At 46.7% G+C, this 21,956-nt stretch overlaps 1 protein-coding gene across 1 annotated transcript in view; it reads right to left on the bottom strand.

Annotated features, from left to right (window-relative positions):
- Nucleotides 1-4,316: 4,316 nt before the first annotated feature.
- AIFM3 (AIF family member 3) overlaps nucleotides 4,317-21,956 on the bottom strand; it is a 56,351-nt gene continuing 38,711 nt past the window's right edge. The window contains exons 14-20 of the mRNA XM_081966907.1: nucleotides 20,437-20,500; nucleotides 18,421-18,497; nucleotides 15,333-15,450; nucleotides 11,110-11,208; nucleotides 10,381-10,456; nucleotides 8,935-9,039; nucleotides 4,317-5,891 (exon numbers count right to left, since the gene is read on the bottom strand). Of these exons, the coding sequence (XP_081823033.1) occupies nucleotides 5,852-5,891; nucleotides 8,935-9,039; nucleotides 10,381-10,456; nucleotides 11,110-11,208; nucleotides 15,333-15,450; nucleotides 18,421-18,497; nucleotides 20,437-20,500 (579 nt within the window). The 3' untranslated portion in view covers nucleotides 4,317-5,851. The remainder of the gene's footprint in view (nucleotides 5,892-8,934; nucleotides 9,040-10,380; nucleotides 10,457-11,109; nucleotides 11,209-15,332; nucleotides 15,451-18,420; nucleotides 18,498-20,436; nucleotides 20,501-21,956) is intronic.

Raw genomic sequence — 21,956 nt, 5'->3', positions numbered from 1 at the left:
GAGAGAGAGGGAGGGAGGGAGGGAGGGAGGGAGGGAGGGAGGGAGAGGGAGAGGGAGGGAGAGAGAGAGAGAGAGAGAGAGAGAGAGAGAGAGAGAGAGAGAGAGAGAGAGAGAGAGAGAGAGAGAGAGAGAGAGAGAGAGAGACCAAAGCTTCCAGAGATCCAGAGGGAGGTTGCAGCCCTGACAACCCTCCCCCTCCCCAGCTGGATCACATGAGACGTGGTGGTAGTTGTGCTTAATCGCATTATCAGGCCAGGCTGTCCCAACTGTCCTTCAAGCCAGGGCTCTGGGCTAATCTGGTGCTGCTGAAAATAGGATGTAGGAAGGATGAGAACTTGACCATGCCTGGCCTTTGAGAGTCCGAGGTTGCCAGATGACAAAGCCCCCATCTCTCTGCTCCCGTTGCAACCCTTCATTTAGAGCACGGAAAAGGGGGTCCTAGCGATCTTCAGGCTATGCCAGGGGTCTCCAAACTTGGCAGCTTTTAAGACTTGGGGACTTTGACTCCCAGAATTCCCCAGCCAGTGTTTGCAGCGCTTCTTCTTGTGCCATATCTGTCATCGGACGTTGCCGATCATGTTGGCGATTATATTTTTGTCAACAGCCGCATGAAAAAGGGCTGCTGAATTTTTGTCCAAACTGATCTCTTAGATTTTGAAGACACGAGGTTCTTCTTCTGCCTCAACCTCGTTTGCCTTCAATCTTTCCCTGGAGGATTAAGGGAAGGATGCCGTATTTTTCCAGGTGTCTCATCCCATGCCCAAAATATTGTAACTTTTGCTTTTTGATGGGTTTGATTATTTCCCTTGGCTTTCCCAGGCGGAGAGGTGGGTTCCCACCGGTTCGGACCAGTTCGGATGACTAGGTAGTAATGCAGCCTGTCATGCCCCTAAACCGATCCTGTGATTGGCACCGCCATCTTGATTTTCGATCTGCACATGCGCAGACCAATCTTCATTGCAAATATATAATTTTTATTGTGCGCATGTGTAGACCTTTTTAGGTGCAAATGCTGCACACGTGCATAATGTTGTAATGATGGCAGGAACCCACCCCTGCCCAGGCAGCTTATCCCCTCCTCATTTCTGACTCTGTCAACCCAGCTTATACGTAACAGCCGCCTGTCAATCCACATTTCAAATGCTTCTCCTCTCTTCAAGTGGCTTCCTGTCAGAGACCAACTTTCCACTCCGTAGAGCAGGGTAGAAAAGATGGAGCATCTGACAAGCCTGATTTCCAGTCTTAGGCTTATGTGGCAAGTGCTTAGTGCTTGCAGGGCTGCGATGTGCAAAGGGGCTTCCCAGCATCACATGCTTTGTCCTTCCAGCTCAGCTCCCATCTCCTTTGGCTGTGAAGGCATTTAATGCAGCTGCATGAATTGCTGCATTTTGATGTCTGGCTTGGTAGCAGCCTGCCTTCTTCTCTTCTGTTTTTGGAAAGCGCTCTTGAAAATCCATTGTGCTTTCCAATGTTGAAAGAGAAACCTTTCAGCCACCAGTAGAGCTGAGCACCAAAGAATGGAGGCCTTTGGTGCTGGAGAAGACTCCTGCAAGTCCCTTGGATTGCAAGGCAATTCAACTTGTCAGTCCTAGAGGAGATCAACCCTGGCTGCTCTTTAGAAGGTCAGATCCTGAAGAGGAAACTCAAAGACTTTGGCCACCTAATGAGAAGGAAGGACTCCCTGGAGAAGAGCCTCATGCTGGGAACAATGGAGGGCAAAAGAAGAAGGGGACGGCAGAGAATAAGGTGGCTGGATGGAGTCACCGGAGCAGTCGGTGTGAGCTTAAATGGACTCCAGAGGATGGTAGAGGACAGGAAGGCCTGGAGGGATTTGGGTAAACCTTTGATATGCACAATTTCACCCCTTTATTTTCAGATCTTGCTTAATGTCAGATGTGCCTCCTTCAAAATTCAAGAAAAGAAATCCACAACTCCATTATTTTAGAGAAAAGGTACTTCTACTAAATATGAAGTGAAAGCAGCAAAAGTAAAGCAAGATCTTAAACTAAAGGCGCGAAATTGTACATATCAAAGACTTACCAAATCCCTTCCCCCCAACAACTCCAAGCTAAATACCCGATCTCCAGCTCCCAAGGGTGTCATATGGGACACATCTTCAGGTGGCTTCATCCCTCTGGTATGCAGAGATGGTTGACCAGACCTAACCAACACCATTCAGCATGCGCAGAAGATGGTGAGAACAAAACTCCCTCTTCATCCCAAGATATCTCCTCCCGCACGCTTCCCCCGCCAAATACCGAACCACCACCCCCTCTCCGTTACTATGGCAGCCGATAGCAAGCAAAGAAATATAGAGGCTGAGAGGAACGTTGTCCATGGGGTCACGATGGGCCGGACATGACTTTGCAACTAACAACAAGAGATCAGGTTAAGATTAGGGTTGGAGACCTTCCAGTCGGAAAGCCACATGGATGGCTCCCCGTTATTCACTGGTTTGAAGATGTCACTGGCAATTTATGCACGAGACACAGGGAACCAACATCAGGATGGTGACCATGTTTACACCCAGTTTCCAAAATGCAAAGGTTCTGCCTCTGTCTTATGCGCAGGGGCAGATCATGTGCTGATGTACAGTCACCATATGAAAAATGTGTGCAAAACTTTACATGCTGTGTACATGTGCGAGAAGCCCTCATTTCTGTGGGTCCCACCTCTTTTCCCCCCTAATGTTTTCTTTTCTCTGTTCTGTTTAGTAAAATTAACAGCGGCAAACACATCTTTAAAAGAACGAGGCCCCCCACTGCCAAAGTTGTTGCTCCTCCAGAGTTCAGCAGTGGAACCCAAAAGGAAGCTGGTGCCCAAATGCCTGGAGGGGGAGGGAGGGGAGGGGAACAGAGGCTGCAGCCATCAGAGTGGGCACCTCTTGCTTGTTCCACAGTGTCTCCATCGCCTGCGGATGAGATCCACTCCTCCTTTGGTGCCTGAGGAGTTTCTTAGAGCAAAAGTGGCGCAGTGGTCAGAGTGCAGTACTGCAGGCTACTTCTGCTGCCTGCCGGCTGCCTGCCATTTGCTAGTTCAGATCTCAACTGGCTCAAGGTTGACTCAGCCTTCCCTCCTTCCGAGGTGGGTAAAATGAGGACCCAGATTGTGGGGATTTGCAATACGCTGACTCTGTAAACTGCTTAGAGAGGGCTGTAAAGCACTATGAAGCGGTATATAAGTCAAAGGGATATTGCTATTGCTCTTCCTTTTCTCCTCCCTCCCTCCCTTCCACAACTCTGCCCACTGCCAGCAGTTCAATTCTCACCAGGCTCAAGGTTGACTCAGCCTTCCCTCCTTCCGAGGTGGGTCAAATGAGGACCCAGATTGTTGGGGGCAATGGGCTGACTCTGTAAACCGCTTAGAGAGGGCTGTAAAAAGGACTATGAAGCGATATATAAGTCTAAGGGCTATTGCTATTGCTCTTCCTTTTCTCCTCCCTCCCTCCCTTGCATAACTCTGCCCACTGCCAGCAGTTCAATTCTCACCAGGCTCAAGGTTGACTCATCCTTCCCTCCTTCCGAGGTGGATAAAATGAGGAGCCAGATTGTTGGGGGCAAAAGGCTGATTCTGTCAACCGCTTAGAGAGGGCTGTAAAGCCCTGTGAAGTGGTATATAAGTCTAAGTGCTATTCCTATAGCTCTTCCTTTTCTCTTCCCCTTCCTTCCTTCCTTCCTTCCTTCCTTCCTTCCTTCCTTCCTTCCTTCCTTCCTTCCTTCCTTCCTTCCTTCCTTCCTTCCAGGTTGCATGGTGGTTAGAATGCAGTATTGCAGGCTAATTCTGTTTACTGACAGTAGTTCAATTCTAACCAGCTCAAGGTTGACATCCTTCCCTCCTTCCGAGGTGGGTAAAATGAGGAGCCAGATTGTTGGGGGCAATGGGCTGACTCTGTCAACCGCTTAGAGAGGGATGGAAAGCCATGTGAAGCGGCATGGAAGTTTAAAGGCTTTTGCTATCCAGATGCACCTTTAGCGTATCCACCAGCTGGGATGCAGCCAGACGCAAGGAGGAAGTCTGGAACACTTGGACTACATATTCCACTTCCCAACCTAGCATGTTTTCAGGCAGGAATGCGAGACATGATGGAAGCTGTAGTCCAACAGGAGTGGAAGACGCCTCCCTCCCTCCTCTTCCTGAGTTTTGAGCCTTTGTCCTGGGCGAACATTCAGCTCCACGGAGTAGACAGGCACCTGCCGAAGATCCAGGTGAGTGTTGCTGGCCTTCTCCTTCCCTTCCCAATTCCCTGCCCCTTTCGACCACGGATGACCGCCACGTTTCTTCCACCAAGAGAAAAGCACTGGAGACTAACATAAGACAGATGCATGGCATATATTTGGTTTATTAAGAACCTTTTTAAAAAGTGGGGAGATTATGACGCAGGAGAGGCCACGTTAGGCCAGCCCAACTGCCCTCTTACTTGAGCACCTGGGATGGGGAGCCACAGGGGGGGTGGGGGGGTGTCCCAAAGGGTGTACAGATAGTCCTCAAATTCCAACCACAATTGGGACCAGAATTTCTGTTACTACCGTGATTCGCCCCCAATTCTATGACCTTTTTTTTGCCACCGTTGTTAAGTGAGTCACTGCAGTTAAGTGAATCACATGGTCATTAAGTGAAACTGGTTTCCCCCTTGACTTCGGGTGTTGGAAGTCTGCTGGGAACGTCGCAAATGGTGACCGCACGACCCTGGGACTCTGCAACCCTCGAAAATACATGGTGGTTACTGAGCGTGCAATTTTGAATACAATGAATGTTGCAGTGGTCGTAAGTGTGAGGACTTGTTGCAAGTTGGTTTTTTTTCAGGGCCGTCGGAGCTTTGAACAGTCGCTAAATGAATGGTTGTAAGTCGAGGATTAACTGTAGCACAAAAAGTAAAGAGAGTGGCCCCCAAGGGGCTGTGCCTCACGCATCAAACCCAGTGACGATTTCATTAGTCTGAGTGTGATCAGGATGAATCAGTTCCCCCCCCCCCCATGTAGATTTATGAATCAATCACGCTGGGAGGGGGGAAAAAGAGAGGGAACATTTTCTGCCTGGGGTTGGTTTTGGCCTTTCCAGACTAAGAGGCTGCATTCCAACAAAGGGGGCAGGAAGAGAACAAAAATTAAGCTTGATTTAATGAAAAGGCCAACGTAATTTCAATTAATAGCCAAGAAGACAATCCTTCCCTACTCAGCCAGTAATCCGAGACTGGAATTCTGCAGCGTTCCTGCAGAAGAAACCTGGTCCGAAATCGATAAAGTGCATTGCCAAAAAAAAAAAAAAAAGAGTGGTGGGGGGAGATGGACCCCGGGAAGAACGAGCAGATTCCAGTTATCCCAGTAGATCAAGGGAGGCTCAGCCCAGAGGAACAAGGAACAAGATTCTCAGGCCACATTCTGGTTTCCCAGATATCCCAGGACCCTTCCCGTCGTCTGCCTCCCTCCACATGACGCAAGGAGACATTTTGGCACATGGCACTGCGGGGGAAGTGGGCGTGGGCTTGACTCGGGAGAAGAGAAGGGTGGTGCCAGGCAGCATCCTGAGGGAGCTGAGCCTTCTCCCATGGCAGGCTCAGCAGTTTGTGCCAGCCGGCAAAAGGTGCCCGCCACGTTTGTATATCCCTTCCTTCTCCTGCCCGCTCCACGGACAGCATTCCAGCCCGGAGGTCCCACGGTTCCTTCCTTCAGCTCCTCCCTGGGAGCTGCTACAACCGTCTCACAGCAGGTCGAGGGCAAGTCCACCTCCGATGCTCTCCGGAGAGATCCTTGAGACAAGGGGGCAGCCGGGAGAAGAGTCGCAGGGGAAGGTCGGGCTCAGCACACCTGGAGGAAGGTCCCCGAAAGGGAACCGAGCACAGGATCCCCAGCTCTTAGGAGCCTTTCCCCGTCAGCCAGGACATGTCGCCAGTTCTGCAGAAAAGACAAAATGGGTTATGGCAGACTCCCTGAAGCCCAGCAGAAAACGGGCAATGCTGACCGAAGGGCCTGGCCAGGGGTGGACCAGCCAGTAGTTCGGCCAAAGCCTTATATTTTATTTTATTTTATTATTTTATTTTATTACTTTATTTTTTTTTTATTTTTTTTTATTTTTTTATTTTTTTATTTTATTTTATTACTTTATTTTTTTATTTTTTTATTTTATTTTATTTTTTTATTTTTTTATTTTATTTTATTACTTTATTTTTTATTTTTTTATTTTATTTTATTGTTTTATTTTTATTTTTTTATTTTTTTATTATTTTATTATTTTATTTATTTTATTATTTTATTATTATTTTATTTATTTTATTATTTTATTATTATTTTATTTATTTTATTATTTTATTTTATTATTTATATTTGGACATTTATATTGCCGCCTATTCACACAGGGCAACTCAAGGTAGCTTGCAAGAATATAAAGAATTGTGTGTGTGTGTGTATTATATTGTACTATATTAATTTGTTTCTTTTTGTTAGCTTTATTTTATATCTATCTATCTATCTATCTATCTATCTATCTATCTATCTATCTATCTATCTATCTATCTATCTATCTATCTATCTATCTATCTATCTACCTACCTACCTACCTACCTACCTACCTACCTACCTACCTACCTACCTACATACATACATACATACATGCATACATAAAACGAACAAAAAGGTAGATAGGTAGACAGACAGACAGACACTCAGGTAGGCTCCAGAACTCTGCAGAAAAGCACCTCTGGCCTCTTTTAACGATCATGGAATAATGAAGCTCTTCTGCCACATGTTCCCTCTTTTTTTCTAATTAAAAAGCAGGAAAAGCTTCTCAACCCAAGGCAGCCCCTCCAATGCCCTCAGATGGGCTGTGGCCCCAGGGCAAGCATACACAGGCACATACATACCGGATGAAGAGCCTTGAGTTGTAGCAGTAAAAAGGGAAAGAGAGAAGAAGTCAGAATAAGAGGAGAAGAAGTTCAGGGCCACTTTCCTGGGTGCTGGAAAAAAGAAATCTAAATTCCACTCCAACCTAACACTGGATAGGACCAACCACTTTCTAAACCAGGGGGTGGGTGGTGGGTGGGAGAGGAGCACTCCGAGTTCTCGGCACCAACATATAGTCCCAGCTCCCTTTTTGCATTCTTCCCCCTCCCTCCCTCCTTCCCCCATGAACTGCAGTGCCGAAATATAAATTATGTACTGCTAACATTCTGTTGCAAACGATCAGCGCAAGTTTCTTATGCAGATATTTGCCGTGGCCGTGTTGGGGAGGACAAAAGTGCAGAAGCCACTTTAGAAAAAGAGGGAAGGATTCAAAACCGGAGACCATTGGTCTCTCCCTGTTCCTTCCTCTCCACTCTTCAGTCTAGGAAAGCCAACCATTCAAAAGCACCCAGCTCTCCATCACCCCAAACCTCACCTTGTCCCTGTTCTGAGACCCCAAAAGTAGGATTCCTTGGCCTCTCGTCAATTCTGTTCATTAGAACAGCTTATGCCCAAACTTAGAATGAGGCACCTCCCAGGGCCGTCAAATAAGTCAGGGTGGCCACCAGGACTGCGCAACCAAAGCCCCATCCCAATTTTACACATGGGGTATGATTGAACAAGCACCTTCTTGGCTTGGTGCTCCCCCCACCCTGGCCTCCGACACGGAAAGGGGCAACTTTCTGCAGCCCACACACCACGACCAACTCACCGTGGGACAATTTAGCAATAGCAATAACACTTAGACTTATATACCGCTCTACAGTGCTTTGCAGCCCTGTCTTAGCGGTTGACAGCGTCAGCCTTTTGCCCCCAACAATCTGGGTCCTCATTTTACCCACCTCGGAACGACCGAAGGCTGAGTCAACCTTGAGCTTGGTGAGAATTGAACTGCTGGCAGTGGGCAGAGCTAGCCTGCAATACTGCATTCTAACCACAAGGAAGGAAGGAAGGAAGGAAGGAAGGAAGGAAGATAGATAGCAATAGCCCTTAGACTTATATACCGCTTCATAGTGCTTTTTACAGCCCTCTCTAAGCGGTTTACAGAGTCAGCCTTTTGCCCCCAACAATCTGGGTCCTCATTTTACCCACCTCGGAAGGAGGGAAGGCTGAGTCAACCTTCAGCCGGTGAGAATCGAACTGCCAGGTTGCAGGCAGCCGGCAGTCAGCAGAAGTAGTCCTGCACTACTGCACTCTAACCACTGTGTCACCGTGGCTCAATTATTCAATAATTAAATTGAATAATTGAATTAAATTCAATAATTAAATCAAATTTAACAATTCAATTATTTAAAATGAATACAAATATTTTCATTGTTGTCGTTCGCATTTCACTCTGTCCCTCCTTTTGCATCCTTGCTTTAATGATTCTGTCCCACCGTTTCTGTAATGCTTGTGTAACTCTTGTCCCACAGAGAGGTGTCCTGCGGTCAGTTGGCCACAGCAAATTGTCATAGACCCCCACACCCACCCACCCACCCACATGTGCACCCTCCTGATTCAGAATTAGAACAAAGAACCCTTCAGATCTCCCTCCTTCCAATCTCCAGGCTCTTTCCTCCAGGCAAAAGTGGCAAGCCCAGTGTAAAGTCGCAAGAATGATGCGCTTGTGTTTCAGAGGGTCAGGGAAAGCCACAGGGAGAGTGGTGCGGTGGCCTATAGGTGGAGCTCTTGCCTCACAATCAGGAGGCTGTGAATTCAATCCTAGGTAGAGGCAGATATTTCTCTCTCTGGGCACGATGAGAACATATCTGCTGAAGAAAACTCCTCATCGGCAACAGGGAGGGCATCTGGCCAGTAAACACTAAGCTCCATTCAGTTGTTCACTCCACCCCACAAAGAAGTTGATGAGATGAGGGAGGGACACGGGAAGCTCACACAAAGGCTTTTGTCCCAACATGTTTGCTCCACGCGGAGTGGGAGTGGCGGGGCTGGAATATATGCGGAGAGATAACCTTTCTGTGGAGGAGGAAGGCGGCAGCTACACAAGAGGACTTACTCCACGTCTCGCTTGCGGATGGCCCTGCCAGAACCCATGACGTCGGCCACCTTGGAGACCAGCGGGTCGTAGTTCATGCTGGCCACGGCCAGCACTTCGTCGCTCCTGGAAGAAAAGATCAAAGGCTCAGAAGTGGGAGTTAAGAGCCGCTGCCAGCTGCCCAGGGTGCATTTCACACAAGGCGGGAGGCTCCAGTGGAACCCAAGGGAGCTTTTCCTAGGCGCTTTGCTTCTTTTGCATCCAGGTCCGCTGAGTTGACCCAGCGAACTGTGATATGAATGGAGCACAAATGCCGACTAATTATATTCGCATGACCCACTTCATTGGCTCAAATAACAAGCTAGCAATGGTGGCATCTCTCGGGGATGGTCAAAAAAAGACGGCTTTTCAAACTCCCTTCTGCAGATGGCGCTGTTCGGCAGCAACAGGTAGGCTCCCTTCTAGGAGCAAGTGCTTTGCATTGTTGGCTTATTTGAAATCTGTGGTCTACCAAGTACAACTGCTAAGCCAGGAACTGCATAAACTGTATTTAACTTTGGAACCTGACCCAAAGGTGCTTTTTCAGGAGGCATAACTGGGCTTTCTTGTTTTTTCTTTGAAGACGTTTTGCTTCTCATCCAAGAAGCTTCTTCAGCTCTGATTGGATGGTGGGGAATGGAAGGATTTATATTCCTTGCAGACAGCTGGTCATTTGCATCCTTTTAGAGGGTCCTTGAGGCCACTTGGAGGTTTTATCTGTGTCCTCAGGGTCAGCTGAGTGGTGCAAATGGTTCCTGTAATCTGCAATTTGTCCTCTGGAAATTTAAAGGAATATAAATCCTTCCATTCCCCACTGTCTTGAGAGATGAAGAAGCTCCTTGGATGAGAAGCGAAACGTCTTCAAAAGGAAAAACAAGAAACTCCAGTTATGCCTCCTGAAAAAGCACCTTTGGGACAACCGTGACTTGGATGACTGAGAATCTCTACTGACTTTTGGAATCTGACATTTCTCACCGCTAAACATGGACAATGAACTGGATGCAGCCCAATATTCAAGACAATCAAAATTCTTTGGAACTTTGGAAGCCTGGAATGGTCCTTGGTGTGCTTCTTCCAAAATGTTTTTTTTTTAGTACCGCCTTTCTCGGGAGATGATCTTCGATCTCAGAATTCCCCAGCCAGCTATGCAGTCTGGAGAATTCTGGGAGTTGAAATCCACCCATCTTAAAGTTGCCAAAGTTGAGAAACCCTATAAATCTGGAGTTTCATGGCCCAAGTAATAAAATAAAAAGTTCTATTATGATTCTTGGAAGCTAAAATCGATTGCACAGATTCAGCCAGCTTCTGACAACACCAACAAGCAATACACAAACAGCTGTATTTGCTTATTATAAACAAACAGTATAGCGTAATTTTGCAACACTCATCATGGTGGCTTTTAAATTAGAGCTTTTCATGGGCACTTACTTAGTGTAAAAGGCTACAAATTTAAGTTCGTCTAGGTCTCCCCGAATAATCACATCATCAAATCCTTCTCCGTGTCCTAGAAAAGAAAAACAACCTGTCTAGGTAGGAAGCACTAGTTTCTTTTTCCTATTTTAATCTGCCGTCTCTTTAAAAAAGCATAATAATATATATAATAAGAAACTAATTTAATACTACACACTAATAAATACATTTAGAGCATCTTGAAACAAACAGACATTTTAAAAATGTATTTCACCACATTTTTATGGAGCGCTGGGTTACGACGTGGCAAAAACAAAGAGAATTTTTGCTGCAAAGTGCAGGTGAGTTGACCAGGTGCAGAATTAGTTCCCTTTTGGTCAAGAGTGGAGAAGGCGACATTTTAAGGCACCCTAAATTAGATACTTTCTCCAGCCATTCAAATCTGGACTTAGTTTCATAGCACAAATCGTAGACAGATACAAGATTTCTGCATTTCTTCCAAGCTTTCTAAGATTTGCCAATCTGTCTGAGTGTATTCTTTTTTTTTTAATTTATCAAATATATGTGGCTAAATAATGAGTGACTCTGGGCAGCAAACAACGAAATAAAAACAATAACGAACATTACAAGAGTTAAAATACAAAGTACCTGAGAATATCAAACAGCCCACCACCTCCCAAAACCCAGAAAGGCAACCAAAAAGCAGGTCTCCACACACACTCCAGTCCTAAACTTTTCTTCCCTCACCTGCATAGCGGATGCTCTTGCCAAACATGGCTGTCCACAGGTAAGGGACGGTGCTGATTTCGGTCCCGTAGGCCAGCATGTTGAGTGCTGCTATGCGCCCTGGGATGCAACAGAGAATGTAACAGGGAAGTCAATATGAGGCATGTGAGTTAGGGACTTTAGAGCACATCAGAACTGTGTTTGTTCATTATTTGAATGGTGTAAGCAGGAGTCGGCAGCCCACGGCCCTGGAGCCACACGTGGCTCTTTCATCCCTCTCCGGTGTCTCCCTGTCACTGCTTGGCCCCACAATTGATAGGGCTTTCAGTTAGGACAGGTGGAGAAAAAAGAACGCTATGCTAAGAGGAGACTCTATGGTGGGGGAACCAGACTTCCGGCAGCACAGAAAAAAGGAGGCCGTGCTAGGAGGAGACTCAATGGTGTAGGAACCAGACTTCCGGTCGGCTCCAGAATTGAATGGGGGTCTTCCAGTTAGGACCTTTGTGGCTCTTTGAGTGTGTAAGGTTGCCGACCAGTGGTAGGTTTCAAAAATTTTTAGAACCTCTTCTGTAGGTGTGGCCTGTTTTGTGGGAGTGGCTTGCCGGCCATGTGACTGGGTGGGATTGGCTTGCCAGCCATGTGACTGGGTGGGAGTGGCCAACTTGTAAAATGTGGTGAAACTCATTTAACAATGCTCTTGCTTAGCAACCAAAATGTTGGCTCAGAAACTCTGGCACTGAAGTGTGCAAGTCTTAAAGCTGTCAAGTTACAAGACCCTTTAGAAAAAAAAATCCAGGGGTGTTCAAACTTGACAGTTTTAAGACTTGTGGACTTCAACTCCCAGAATTCCTCCTCTCGCTCTTCATCTTGATGATGTACGGACGGGTGGAGGGAAGGAGCTGGAACCGGTTCTCAACGGCACAGTAGATTTGTGGAACCTCTTCTATAGAAGAGCTTAGAACTGGCAGGAACCCACCCCTGTTGCCGACCCCTGGTGAAAGCCATTGTTTCTCAACTCTGGTAACTTTAAGATGGGTGGCCTTCAACTCCCAGAATTCCCCAACCTGGCTGGGGAATTCTGGGAGTTGAAGTCCACCCATCTTAAAAGTTGCTAAAGTTGAGAAAAACTGGTGAAAGCCCTTTGAGGTTGCCTAGGTCAAAAAAAACAATCCATGTCTTCGTTGGCTGTTGCACGCAACAAATCCATCCTCTGAGACAAGAACACTGCAGAGAGACTCTCGCAGGGCTCTTTATTGTTGTGGGGTAAAGAAACAGCATCTTGGGAGCCTGTCCAGCTTTCTCCCTGTCTCGTACACAAAACCGTAGCCATTTGGAGGGTCTTTCTCCTGCTTTCCTGTTTGTCAAGACTACTGAAAATCCTCTCTTAACAGCTCACTCCTACCTTCCTCATTGCCAAGACCAGCTCTACACTTCTTCCCAAATGCAAAGTCTGAGACTCCAGTAGGGAAAAATCTAAAGACGGGTACCTAGTAGGATGGGGGGAACTTTAAAGGACGGCAGCACATGTGAAAAGTTTCTGGGTATCCTGGTGGATCCCGAAGTGAAACCTGAGCCAGCAGCTACAAACAAAGGAGACTCAATCCTAAGGGGCATCAAGGAAGATGCAAGATCAGGAAAAGTTGGACGGGTGGTTACAGTGACGGCCTTCTCTTTTTTTTACGGTCCACCCTGCCCTGTTGTGGTTGGAGGTGGGTGGGTGTGACTTTGTGTGTGTGTGTGTGTGTGTGTGTGTGTGTGTGATGCATCTGTCTTGAACAAGGTGGAGCGAAGCAAGCTTTAAAACCAGAACAGAGGGAGGTTTATTTATAATAATAATAATAATAATAATTTAAATTTATTAGCCGCTCCCTTTCCGAAAAGGACTCGGGGCGGCGTACAATGGAGTAAAAAACATATAACATTTACATAAATCCACGACATACATAAGTACAAAGACACACATGTTCGGAGGAGGTTAACAAATACAATACATAGACAGTTAAAAACCATTAAAATACCCTAATTACAATACCCCATGTACAATCCAATTCAAAATGATTAAAAACAGACAGTCAGGAGGAGTACGAGGAAATTACGGTTGAGCCAGGCCAGATAGTTGGAAGAGGTGGGTTTTCAGTTGTACACGGAAGGAGCGGAGATCGGAAGTCATCCTAATGTCCCGGGGGAGGTCATTCCACAGGGCTGGGCCCATCACAGAGAAGGCTCTGCTCCTGGGTGTCGCCCCCCGACACTGTTTGGCGGTCGGCACCCGGAGAAGTCCCTCTCTGTGAGAGCGGATTGGTCGTAGGGATGTGTGGGGCAGGATGCGATCCTGCATGTAACTAGGCCCTGTGCCATGGAGCGCTTTAAAGATCATAATCAAGACCTTGAAACGCACTCGGAAGACCACAGGAAGCCAGTGCAGCTCACGCAGGAGAGGTGTTACAGGGGAGAATCTAGTCCTCCCCATGATCACCCGCGCGGCCGCGTTCTGGACCAACTGTAGTCTCCGAGTGCATCTCAAAGGAAGCCCCATGTAGAGAGCATTGCAGTAGTCCAGGCGAGACGTCACCAGCGCATGGGTGACTGTGCGTAGGGCATCCCGGTCCAATAAGGGGCGCAATTGGCGCATCAGGCGAACCTGATGGAACGCCCCCCTTGCCACGGCTGTTACATGGTCATCCATGGACAGCCGGGCATCCAGGAGGACGCCCAAATTGCGCACCTGTTCCATAGGGGCTAGTTGCACGCCCCCAATGGCCAGGGATGGAAACACCTGGTTGAACCGGGGCGCCGGAAGCCACAGCCACTCCGTCTTGGAAGGGTTGAGTTTCAGTCGGTTGCCATCCATCCAGATCCGTACGGCCTCCAAACACCGGGACATCACTTCGATGGCCTCATTGGGGTGGTTTGGGGTGGAGATGTATAGCTGAGTGTCATCAGCATACAGATGGTATCCCACCCCAAAACCACGGATGATCTCGCCCAGCGGTTTCATGTATGTGTTGAACAGGAGAGGCGAGAGTACCGAACCCTGTGGCACTCCACATGTGAGAGGCCTCCGGGTCGATCTCTGCTCCCCTGCCAACACACGTTGCGTCCGGTCAGTGAGGTAGGAGCCAAACCACCGTAACACGGTGCCCCTGACTCCCAGCCCCTCCAGCCGGTGCAACAGGATACCATGGTCGATGGTATCGAAAGCCGCCGAGAGGTCTAATAGGACCAGGATAGAGGAACAACCCCTATCTCTGGCCCGCCAGAGATCATCCACCAATGCGACCAAGGCCGTCTCCGTGCTGTGCCCGGGTCGGAAGCCGGACTGGCGCGGGTCTAGATAATCATTTTCCTCCAGGTGGCGTGGGAACTGCTGTGCCACCACACTCTCTACAACCTTCGCTAAAAAAGGAAGGTTGGAGACTGGACGATAATTGACTAGGTCCGTCGGGTCCAGGGAAGACTTCTTGAGCAGGGGTCTCACCACCGCCTCTTTCAAGGCGGCTGGTAGAGACCCCTCACCCAACGAAGTGTTCACTAGGACCAGGAGCCAGTCACGTGTAACCTCCCAGGATGCCAGTACAAGCCAGGAGGGACACGGGTCCAATAAACATGTGGTGGGTCGCAGACGTCCACGCAACCTGTCCAAATCCTCGATGGCAACCGAATCAAACTCCTCCCAAAGCGGACCCTCAAGACTCGCCCCGGGCGTCTCTACTGAACCACTGAAGGGGGTCCATCCCATCCGGATTTGAGCGACTTTGTCATGTAGATATTTCCCAAACTCCTCTGCTCTACCCTGTAAAGGGGCTTCCCGCGGCCTCTCAAACAAGAGGGAACGAGTCACCCGAAACAAGGCGGCAGGGCGGTTATCTGCAGACGCAATAAGGGCGGCGCAATGTTGACGTTTGGCCGCTCTTAATGCCACAAGGTACGTCCTCAAGTAGGCTCGTGCCTGTGCTCGGTCAAATTCGGAACGAGAGGATCTCCAACGACTCTCTAGGCGTCTCCTTTGGCGTTTATAGGGAAAGTATGATTGGGAAAGGCGAAGCTGAGCACCCAACTAGGCCTAGGACAGTCCTGGGCCTGGGAAGGGACCACAGAAGAGGTTCTCATCCCTCTTCCCTCCCTCCCCGATATCTTGACTGCCCTAAGCCAAGACAGGCTGCAGCTACCTGCACCGTTTTGCCAAGGATTTCCCAGGACTCCCAGAGGGGACACGGAGACTTCTCCACCACCACAACACTCACCGTGCATGTGAGCCATCTGCCAGTGGGGAACGTTGGTCTTCTTGTGGTTCCTCAGCGCCAGAGGAAAGGCCACCGCGTCGCCTGCAGCGAAAACCCCTGGAATGTTGGTCTGCATCATCTGGAAGGGAGAGAAGAGTTCTGTTGGGGGAACACCTTGCAAGGGGAGGACGGACAGGGAATGGTCCATTGCAGGACGGAAGAGGGAGGGAGGGAGGAAGGAACAAAGGAAGGAAGAAGTAAAGGAAGGAAAGAAAGAAAGAAAAGGGGAAGGAATGAGGGAGTGAAGGAAGGATGAAGGAAGGGAGGGAGGGAGGGGCCAAGGAAGGAAAGAAGGAGGGAAGGAAGGAACAAAGAAAAAAAGAAGGAAAGGAAGGAAAGGGGCAGGGAGGCAGGGAAGAAAGGAAGGAGGGAGGGAAGGAGCAAAGGAAGGAAAGAGCAAGGGAAGGAGGAAGGAGCAAAAGGAAGGAAAGAGAGAGGGAGGGAGAAAGAAAGAAAGGAAGGAAGGAAAGAAGGAAGGAAGGGTGGATGCACTATCAATAGATTTCAAAAGACAGGCAAAGCAACCAGACAGAATCATTTTCTTAACTTTCCCAGTAGCTTTTATCATTTGTCTAACCTCTAAAAAATATAACAATAGTCAAGTGATGACTAGAAATAAAGATGCTGAGGAATACCTGGAAGCGTCTTTAGGAACTTCTCCACAGCCAGAGTCATCTAGTTTTTATACCTGTTGCATCCTGATCGTTTTTAACGGACAGCCCCGTGACACTTCCTGGTTTTCAGCTGCACGGGGGAAGTAAATAACTAAGAAATGGTTTGGCTCTGACTGAAGGAAGCACAGCTGCCTTTGTCCTCGTGCAAATACAGACAGTGAAACAGGGAGCCCAGCCTGCTCTTCCTCTTGAGAGAGTCACATTCACATGAAGAGTGGATATCCTTGTATTCTAATATTCTCATGCTTACCCAAGGGCTGTAAGTCTCTTCTGACTGATCTGACCTATTCCATAAATTGTTGGGTTATTAAGCCTGGTGTGTCCATTTTTCGGCTAACTAGAAGGTTTACTTGACATCCTTAAAGATGAAGCAAATCTCAAATGCAAAAAGCAAAACAAGGCAAAGATTGAAAACATGAGATGAAAGCAGAAATAACAAAGAGGAAGGAAAAAGTGCCCAAACTAAATGCAGAGAAGAAAAGGAGTAAATTTAGAGTAATGCAGGGAAGAACAGGTCATAAGCAAATCATAGAAATTAAGAGAAACATTTATACAAACAGGGACTCCGTAAAACAATAAGGCAAAGACCTACTGGAAAGATGTGAAGAACAGGTGTGTGACTGTACAGATAAATCGTTAAAAAGATCCCCAAATAAAATAGGAAGATTTTATCACTAAAGCCAGAGGTTCTAGAAATAAAAAAAAATAAGTCTTAGAAAACACTGCTAGCAAGCAAACTGCAGGAGTTGGAGAAATTAGCAGCAGATCTGTTTAAAGTCATATAAAAAATTGCAATTCAGCTAAGCAGTTGTGGAAAACACAGCAGAGACCCAGGGACAGGAAAATATCCATTTATATTTCAATACCTGCCCTGTGATTGACCCACATTTTTTAATTAATACTTGGAAAGAGGCTTGCCCAGACAAGCTAATCTTCCTATTTACTTTTATAGCAAGATAAAAAACCTCCAGTTCTAACCTTATCAGTTAATTATTTCTCTCTTTCGTCTTAGCAAGTGCCTAATACTTGTTAATCCTCATTAATATGTAAGCCTCCTTTGCTGATAACAAGGCCATTCCAGGGGTGGAAGTGGGGAGATGGGGGAGGGCTTTAAATCTTGCCCGAGGAAAGCAGCCCCTTTGCAAATCCTGTCCATGGCCCACTCCTCTCTTCACAAGGCAGGATCTCCCGGGGTGTATCCAGAAAGAAAATCTTTGCCATAAATAGAAGACCCCTCTTAATAAATCTTTTTAATATATGCCTTTAGGGTTATATTAAGGTTTTTTTGATATCCAACCTGCAACTGCATTAGCCAGCAACAATACCCCAAAGACCAAGGCTAAAGAAGGTTGAACCTACTCAACACTTTCTCTTACCTGATATGCCAGGGAGTGTTTCCAATTCAGACCTCAAGAAAGGCAAGGTATCAGGCCTGTAGTTATGTTTCTTTTAGGATCTTTGGCCTGCCACACTTTCTTATAATTTCCTATGTGTTTCATTAGTGTAGTAGTTGGGAGGGGGGAATAGAAAGGAGTAGGATTGTGGAATGTATTGTTGACATTCTTTTATAGAAGCCAAGGTCATCTTTTGTCTCTGCACCTCGACACCTGACCGGAAGCAGAGGGGTGTAGATGCCAGCGTAGAAGATGATGATTGGAACATGTGATGGATTTGTGGGTGTGGGGATAAGATCATGAACTTTCAACTGGGTGGAATTCCAGGAAGAAAATCAGAGTTGGAATTCCATAGACGTGCTATCTTGCCTGTATGATTAAATTGGAACTTTAAGGATGATTCTGCCTTGGTCTCTGATTGATTTCATGCATGGTATTTAGAACGTTGAAACAAGGGCTAGATGTGACATTAGTCAGAATAGAGCTGGAAGGGACCTTGGAGGTCTTCTAGTCCAACCCTCCCCCCCTCAAGCAGGAGACCCTCTACCATTTCAGACAGGTGACTGACCAATCTCTTCTTGAATGCCTCCAGTGATGAAGCTCCCACAAACTCTAGAGACAAGCAGGCTCTTCTCCCGGTGATGAATTGAATGGATGGATGGATATATGGATGAATTGGATGGATTGAATGAATGAATTGGATGCATGGGTGGATGAATTGAATGGATGGATGGATGGATGGATGGATGGATGGATGGATAGATGGATAGATAGATGCATTGAATGGATAGCTGGATGGAGGAACTGGATGGATGGATGAATTGAATGGATGGATAGATGGTTGAATTGGATGGCTGAATGAATGAATGAATTGAATGGATGGATGGATGAATAGTCCAGTGCTTGGCCAACAGCCCCCTCCCCCACCACTGCCACTGCCCCCTCCTCCCTGGCCGGCCTGTTTGGCTGCTTCTAGGGTACCTTGTTCACCACAATGTAACCTTTGGAGTCCAGATGGACGCCGCTCTGCTTCAAAAAGCCAGTGGCTGGAGAGGCTCCTGCACCAAAGAGAAGAAGGGCATTAGCAGTGGGAGGGACTCTTGACCCCCAGCCCCATTTATTTCAACCACAGAAAAGACCATTATCAAATGCTAATTACTCTTGACAACTCCATCTGCTTTATAAATCATAGAACGACAGATCATCCATATAAACTGGAGATAATACAAGTTTAAGTCCCAATTACCAATTGGTGCTTTGTTGTAAGTCCCCCCCCCCACCTCCCTCCACTTCCCCCTCCTATTTTCCTTCCATATTACAGTTTTTTAGCTTGTAAAAAACTTTAGGTGATGGTTGCTCTTTGGTGGCCTATAAAACATTCTGGCTTTTTGGTGGAAAAGTGAATTAAAATGCTTTAAATAAACTAAAATGTAGCTTATTTTAAATAAATAGTTTAAATAAACTATTATTTAAATATATGCTATATTTTAGTGTCCCTGATGCTGTTAATTCCTTACTGTCAAAGTCAAACACTTTTGGGGCTCCCCCCCATTATGTCATCACTTCCTTCTCACACTTTCTCATGGCTTCAGAAGATCCCAGTTTCTGTCGTATGAAATAATTATCCTATGCAAGGATTTCTCTGAGTGGTGCGGCAGCCTAGAGGTGGAAACTGTCGTCTCACAATCAGGAGGCTGTGAGTTTGATCCTAGGTAGAGGCAGATATTTCTCTCTGGGCCCAGTGAGACTATATCTGCTGAACAAAACTCCACATTGGTGACAGGAAGGGCATCCGGTCAGTAAACGCTCAGCTCCATTCAGTTGCATTTTTGTGAATGAGCCGATGTCAACTATCATCTCTCTACTGACTCTCCTCACTGAGCTCTGTAACTTACTTCAGGGACATTTTTTTTGGTCACCATAGAGACGTATTTTGCCAGGGCCCCCTTTCCAGCTTAATCATTGTTCTAGAATCTCCAGGTGGTCCCCCATCCCAAAATCTACAGTGGTTTTTTTTTCAAACTCAGCAAGTGTCAGCTAAATGCTGCCCCCTGATGGACCGAAAGAGCTGTATAATTAAAGTAAGGGCTGTCCTTGTGGGAAGGTCAAGGAAGAGTCCTCAAGACACAGGGGGCACTCAGGGACATCCCCAGGGGGTTATCCAAAAGCTCAAGATGGCCAAGAGCAACTGATCAAAGCATGTGTGATGTCTCTCTTGGATGATTCCTCCGATTCTTCCTTGGAGGTCGGCTCAAGGGGGGATGAGCTCATTCCTGGCATGTCAGAAAGTGGGTTAATTAATGACTCTGAACAGCCTGCCAAAAGAAATGTACAGGATGCTTCGGATGGAGACAGCTTGCAGGTGTGGATGATCAGTGAAGAGGAGGAGCAGGAGCTGCCTTCTCCGGTAGATTCGAGAGCACGCAGGGCAGAGAAAAAACAAGAGCAATGGAGATCTTCCAGATTTCTCAGGAGGAGGCCCTGGCTGTCTTGATGGGCTGCACTGGAAAGCTATTTATCATGGCAGGAAGAGGAAGGCATTGCTGGGAATAACATGTTGTGTTTATGGCTATGTGTGTTTATTCCTCATATGTCCTGCTCGACTTTGTGCCTTGGAGACTCTGAACTTCTCTTACCGTGAGCTCTCGTAGATGTCCTTTCAGTTTTCCCTGGTGGATTCAAGTTTGTTTGGTAGACTTGGTTGGTTGGAGCAACTTTCTACTGTTTTATGAACCACCGGCCATTGTCTGGTGGACTAATCCTGCCCTGCTTGTGGCTGGATTGATTTGGGGCAGTTCTGAGGTTGGGTGAAGGGAACTGCTGGGGAGCATCAATAAAACTCTCTATAAACCACACTTAGATGTGTGTGTGAGTGAGTGGGGCAGCACAGCATGTGACACATGTAGAGAGAGTGAGCTTCGATTGGGCAGTCCTGGTGCATTTTGATCTTCTTCAGACCCCCCCCAAAGCCCTCCCCCCAATACTCCAGCTACTTACCTATGCCGATCACGCAGACATCTGCCCGGAGTATCTTACCACTCTTCAGCACTACCTCCTTCAGCTTTGGGGAAAGATAAAACGCAGCCAATTAAAAAAACCAAACACCCCCTTCAGCTCAACAACATATTGAGCTGAAGCCAGAAACATTTCTGCTAGGAATTCTACCTGAAATTTATAATAAAGAGAATGCATATTTAATCATTCATGTATTAACCGCAGCTAGAATTGTATTTACACAACATTGGAAAAGTGTAGAGATTCCTATTGATGACAAGGTGATAAGGTAAGATAAAACTGTGCAGAAATGAACAGATTAACATTAGCAATTAAGGGGAAAGAGCAAACTGGTTATTGTATGATATGGGAAGTGTTTTACCAATGGTTGGAGGGAGAAAAAAGGAGTTTGGAAATGAAGAAAGCTAAAAAATAAGTTGACAATACACTTAGAGATATAAATAAGATGAAAACTGTTAATATGTGTATGATGAGAATAATGATGTTTAACGTTGATATGATATTATTACTAGAAGATATTAAGAAGAAAAATGGAGAGTCTTATAACGTTTAAATGCTCAATATATTATAATACTAAACTTAGGGAAATAATGTTAATATGAATGTGACAGATGTAGCAAAAAAGGAACGAAGTTGCACAGAAATGTTTGTACCCAGATGACACACTGCGTAAGGAAAGATGGAATGTTTATTTTTGTTATTAACAAATAATAAAGCTCTTTAGAAAAAACCCAAACGCCTAAGTGATTTCTTTGACACAGCCCTGCTTGTTGCTGGGTGTGGGAGGCTCCCCACCTCTCCTTGGGTGGGTGGGTAGGTGTGGGCAGGCAGTTTCAAACATAAATATCCTGGCTAGATTTGAGAAGGAAAGGGAAAAAGAAACGATATTTAACTATTTTTGGGTTTAAATATCACCCCAGGAAAATAAAAAGTAAGAACTGGAAGAGACAGCTACAACAGTAGAAAAAGAAAGGAAGAGAGAAGGGAAGGAGAGGAACAGGAGGGAAGGAAGATAGAAGGGAGGAGGGGAAGATGGAAGGGGGAAGGAGAGAGGGTAGGAAGGAGATGAGGAAGAGAAGAGTAGGGGAGAGGTAAGGGAAGAAAGAAGGGAGAAGGAGAGAGCAAGGCAGGAAGGAAGTAGAGAAGGGAGGGAGGGAGAAAAGAAAGGACCTACAACAATAGAAAAAGAAAGAAAGAGGAGGAGAGGAGAGGAAGAGGAGGGAAGGAAGATAGAAGGGAGGAGATGAAGATGGAAGGGAGAAGGAGAGAGGGTAGGAAGGAGATGAGGAAGAGAAGAGTAGGGGAGAGGTAAGGGAAGAAGGAAGGGAAAGGAGAGAGGAAGGAAGAAAGTAGAGAAGGGAGGGAGGGAGAAAAGAAAGGACCTACAACAATAGAAAAAGAAAGAAAGAGGAGGAGAGGAGAGGAAGAGGAGGGAAGGAAGATAGAAGGGAGGAGATGAAGATGGAAGGGAGAAGGAGAGAGGGTAGGAAGGAGATGAGGAA

Source organism: Natrix helvetica (genome assembly GCF_964273705.1).
Source record: "Natrix helvetica genome assembly, chromosome: 14".
In the NCBI taxonomy this organism is placed as follows: Eukaryota; Metazoa; Chordata; class Lepidosauria; order Squamata; family Natricidae; genus Natrix; species Natrix helvetica.
The sequence above is the reverse complement of the archived record's forward strand: the minus strand, read 5'-3'. Positions and strand labels throughout refer to the sequence as shown.